Source organism: Vipera ursinii (genome assembly GCF_947247035.1).
Source record: "Vipera ursinii genome assembly, chromosome: 16".
Lineage (NCBI taxonomy): Eukaryota > Metazoa > Chordata > Lepidosauria > Squamata > Viperidae > Vipera > Vipera ursinii.
In genome coordinates, this window is record NC_139529.1 from 8585398 (window position 1) to 8589961 (window position 4564).

Below are 4564 nucleotides of genomic sequence, written 5' to 3' on the forward strand. Positions count from 1 at the left end.
AAAACTGGTAGACTTCCCCCCCCCCCTTCCTCAAAGCCTTTTTTATTTCCCAGTCTGTTTGTATGTCTTGAGATTTCTATTTGCAGGCCTTTGTATTTGGTAACCTTCTCCAGTTCTTTCTCTTCTCGTCTACTGCCTCCAGGTACCAGACTTCCCCCCCCCCAACTTCATATCAACCATTGTGAAGACTGGGGTGTGATGTGGCAGATGCTTACCTGTTTGAACTCTAAAGTCCCAAACTCCTAACCTTCTTCATGTGTTATTACTTTGTTTATTTCGTGATCCCACCAGTTATTATTTTGGCTGGTCACACAGCCAGATGTTTAGACTAGATTTGGCATTTTAATCCCCCTACTGAATCCTTCCCAAGAACCTGGGATAGACAGATGCTGTTTTTGTTATTTTTATTCCTATTTTAAAAACAGGAAACGGAAGCTAATTCGAAAAGCTTCAAAAAAGTGCCTTATGACTCTTAACTTATATAGAAAACTTTCTATACATATTAGTTGTGCAGTACCTAAGATTGCATATAAAAAAGAAAAAAAATGTGGAAAGAAGCATCAATCTATCCAGATGGCAAGAAAAAAGGGTCTGGTGAAATAAAAATTGAAATTTTGGCGGTCCCACTAGACTAGACGGGAGCATCGGGAAAGAAAAACGCGCTCCGAGGATCTTTTTAAAACGAAGCCCAACCAATCCGTCAAAATGCCCCCGCTGCTAACGCGAAGCCAAGGCGATTTCCCGCGGGGAAAGAGGCGCAGCCAAGAAGCAGGAAATCCTACGAAACTCCCGGAGACTGGAACGAAGCGGAGGAGGCGCATCTGGGCTGGCGCGCAATCGGGCTTTCTGCACCGGGCATTTGGGGATCCCCAGACAGGGGGGGATCGGGGAGGCAAAGCCATTCAAACCAAGGGCCGAGTTGGGGCGGCGGCAGCCCCCACGACCCCGCACCTGCAGCAGGGGAGGCGGGGACTCGCCAGGCGCCGCCCCCTCGCCCGCCACGCCCCCTCCCGGCCCCGCACGTGGCGAGCCAGCCCGGCCGGGCTCACCTGTGCCAGGCAGCGCCGGCCGCCCCCGCCCGCCAGAGACCCGCGCGGCCCCCGAGGAGCGCCCCGGCCCCCGCCCGCCTCTCTCGGGCCCGGCCCGGCCGGCTCGGCCCGGCGCCCGCCTCCGGCCCGGCCTCCCCGGAGCGCCCCGCTCCAGCCGGCCGCGTCAGCCCGATCGGCATTTGAATAGCACAAAGGAACCGCCTCGTCTGGATTGGCGGGTCGGGCCCCAGGTGGGCGGGCGGCGGCTGCCAATCCAAGGCCAAGGTGCCCGCCAATAGGTCCCCGGCGACGGGGGCGGGCCGGGGGAGGGGGTATAAATAGCGGGGGCTGGGCAAAGCCGCGCTTAGTGCTGGCCCTGCCGAGCGCGGACGGCCGGGCGAGACGGGGAGGGCCGCGCGAGCGGGCGAGCCAGCGCCGGGCATCGGGCGTCGGGCGGGGTTGCCGGCTGCTTTCGCTGCCTTTCCCGAGCGGGGGCATCCATCGCCGGGCAAGGGCGATCCTGCCCGTCTCTGCCCGCCGCCCGGCGCGGCCCCCGTTGGAGCAGCGGGTGGATGCGGGCCCGGGGCGCGGGCGGGCGGCCGAAGCTGAGCGGCCGGCGAGGAAGATGGAGTGCGCGCTGGACGCCCAGAGCCTCATCAGCCTCTCGCTGCGCAAGATCCACATGTCGCGCACGCAGCGCGGCGGCCTGAAGCTGCACAAGAACCTGCTGGTCTCCTACGTGCTCCGCAACGCCCGGCAGCTCTACCTGAGCGAGCGCTACGCCGAGCTGTACCGCCGCCAAAGCGGCGCCCTGCCCGGCCAGCCGCACCCGCTGTACCCCGAAGGGGCCGGCCTCGCCCTGCCCCTGGCCCCCGCGCCCGCCCTCTGCGCTCCCCCGCCGCTGGGCGAGCTGGCCGGCGCGGACTTCCAGGCGCTGCCCCCCGCCGCCGCCCCCGGACCGGAGGGCCTCCAGCTGCGGAGCTGCGCCCTGGCCAGGCCGGATTCCCCGTCGATGCTGCCGCCACCGCCGCCCGCCGACGACGCTTTGGGGCTACCCGGCGTGGCGGGCGTCTGCCGGGACTCGCCGCTGCCCTTCTACCCGCCGCGGGGCTACCCCGGCCCGAGCTCGGCGGCGGCGACGGGAGGCGTCGGCGTCGGGACTGACTTCGCGGGCGGCTCGTGCGCGCCCTCGGGGCTTCCGCCGTCGGGGCCCGCCGCGCACTGCTCGAGCCGCACCACCGTGCTGGATCTGGACACGCACGTGGTGACCACGGTGGAGAACGGCTACCTGCACCAGGACTGCTGCTGCGCGCCCTGCCCGCCAGGCGGCCTCGTCCCCGCCGTCGTGGCCTCCGCCGCCGCCGCCTGCTGCTGCCCGCCGCCGCCGCCGCCGCCGCCCAGCCCGGGCGCCAAGCGCAAGTACGAGCCGGCGGGCGGCGCTGGGGATCTGCCGCCTCCGCTGCCCGGTGCGCCTTCGCCCTTCGCCTCCTGTGCCAAGCGCGCCCGCTTCGAAGGCTTCTCCAGCGCTGGACCGGCGCCCTCGCCTTCCTCCTCTTCCTCCTCCCATCCTTCCTCCTCCTCTTCCTCGCCGGACGCTTCCAACATCTCCAGCCTGATCTCCATCTTCGGCTCCAGCTTCAGCGGGCTGGTGAGCCGGCCGCCCCAGCCGGCGCCGCCGTCGGACTCGGAGCAGCTCTCCAGCGGACAGCTGTGCGGCAAACAGGCGCTGGCCAGCTTGGGGGCTTGGACGCGGGCCATCGTGGCCTTTTGAGAGCGGCCGGGGGCGCCGCTCGGCCCCTTTTGGGACGGACCGGTCGCGGGCGGGAGACCCTGAAACAAAGACGGGACTGGCGGGGCTCTGGGCCGAAGCGGGCGGAGGGCTGGGGAGGGCAGCTTGGGGGGACGGTGGGCGTCGAACCGAGCGAATCTTTTCTAACCCTGGACCGCGGACTTTCCCCGGGGCGACCGGAGCTCAATTTTTGCCGCGGACGGACGGCCGAGCAGAGGCGAGACGATTCGGGCGGCGAGGAACGCGGAAGACGGGCGAATAACTTTTCCTTTGTTTCTTGATTTCCCGGCGCTTTTGAGTTGGAGGGGTGGGTTCCCCCCCCCCGTTTTTTCTGGGTTCCAAGCCTTCTTTGATTTTCTTGCTTTGCGTGTGTGTTTTAAGAGGAGGGGAAGGGTTTTTATTTCTTTGTTTTTTTTAAAAAAGGGGGGAAAAGGTGGGACCGTGAGCGAATGCAGCATTGGGGGGGGGGGAAGGCGAAATTTTGGGGGTCTCGGTGGAGGAAGAGTTGGTTATGCCTACCTGGAGGGGGCGGTGGGAGAAAAAAAAGGTTAAACTGGAAAATTGAGGGGAGGTCCCTGCCTGGAAAGGCGGCGATTTTTCCTTCCCTGGCTGTAAGGCTGGGCAGACAAGTATTTTTCAAAGCTTCAGAGTTAGGATTTATTTTGAAAGCCCCTTGAAAATCTGGGTTTTGAATGGATTCCGCTCTAGAGTCACTGCCCCCAACTCACATGTACTGTATGCGTTTTTTCCACTTCTCTGCAGCTTAGGGGTTTTTTGGGGGGTTAGGGTCACCTTTGGTGGGCATGGACCTCCCCTCCTCCCCTTTTTTTAAAAAATCCCCCATGTTTTAAGCTGCAGAAAGAAATATTTTTTCAGAGGGTGATTTTTGTATCAATTGTCCGAGTTGGAAATGGTTACTAGCGTGTACACAAACATGCAGTACACACTCTTGAACCCCTCTTAAGTATTCCATTTGCAGATGGGTTTTGGGGGAGGTAACAGCTCCCATCCTGCACAGCCGCCTGCTTCCTCCCTCCCAAGAGAGGTGTGTAAGAAAGAGAGGCAAACGGCTCTTAAGAGCTTCACTATTTTCGTGTCTTTAACGTGTTGAATGACTCCTCCAATATTTTTTTTAAAAAAAACACTCCTCAACCAGCCAGCATTGTTCAGTCCTGTGTGCAGGAAAAATAATTTAAAAAATCTGTGTTTTCTGTAACCCTTTTTTATTTCTTGGAGAGGACGGGTGGGAATTAAATTTGTGTTCCTTTTTTTAATTATTATTTTGCAAGGGAAGGGAGGAAAATAGCCTTTTGTTGTAAAAAGGTAGTTTTTTTTCAATCTGCCATCCACTTCACATTCAGCACTGTGTATTAAAGGACTCATTGCCAAAACCATTATTTTTTTCCCACCCTCCCTTTGTATCTCTGTATATTTTTGTGTGTGTGTGTGTGTGTGCATACTGAATTGTATATCACCGGGTAAAACTGTTGAGATTTGTTTAAATTTATAATCTTAATAAAAAGGCCAATTATAAAAGGGGAAAGCATGTGGCTGTGTTGTCCTTACAAGAAGGAGCTGGGGGGGGAGGGGGAGGAATTGCAACTGACTTGCTCTTACTCCTGAGTAAGTCAGCTGCATGACTCACCCGGGGCTGATGAGATTTGCTGCCAGCTCAGCCTTTTAAGTTGAGCCTGCCCTAAAGTTCATTGAAACGAAATAAGTTGACTTGTTTTAACTGAAAATGCCC

General features: G+C 59.2%; 1 protein-coding gene across 1 annotated transcript; it reads left to right on the plus strand.

Moving 5' to 3' along the window:
• Positions 1-1414: 1414 nt before the first annotated feature.
• IER5L (immediate early response 5 like) lies at positions 1415-4350 on the plus strand. Its single transcript, XM_083375428.1, has one exon. It carries the CDS (start codon positions 1654-1656, stop codon positions 2797-2799), a length of 1146 nt encoding a protein of 381 aa, XP_083231554.1. The 5' UTR covers positions 1415-1653; the 3' UTR covers positions 2800-4350.
• Positions 4351-4564: the final 214 nt, after the last annotated feature.

What these genes read in the sequence shown, in the direction of transcription:
- IER5L (XM_083375428.1), top strand. Translation starts at nt 1,654, where the DNA reads ATGGAGTGCGCGCTGGACGCCCAGAGCCTCATCAGCCTCTCGCTGCGC.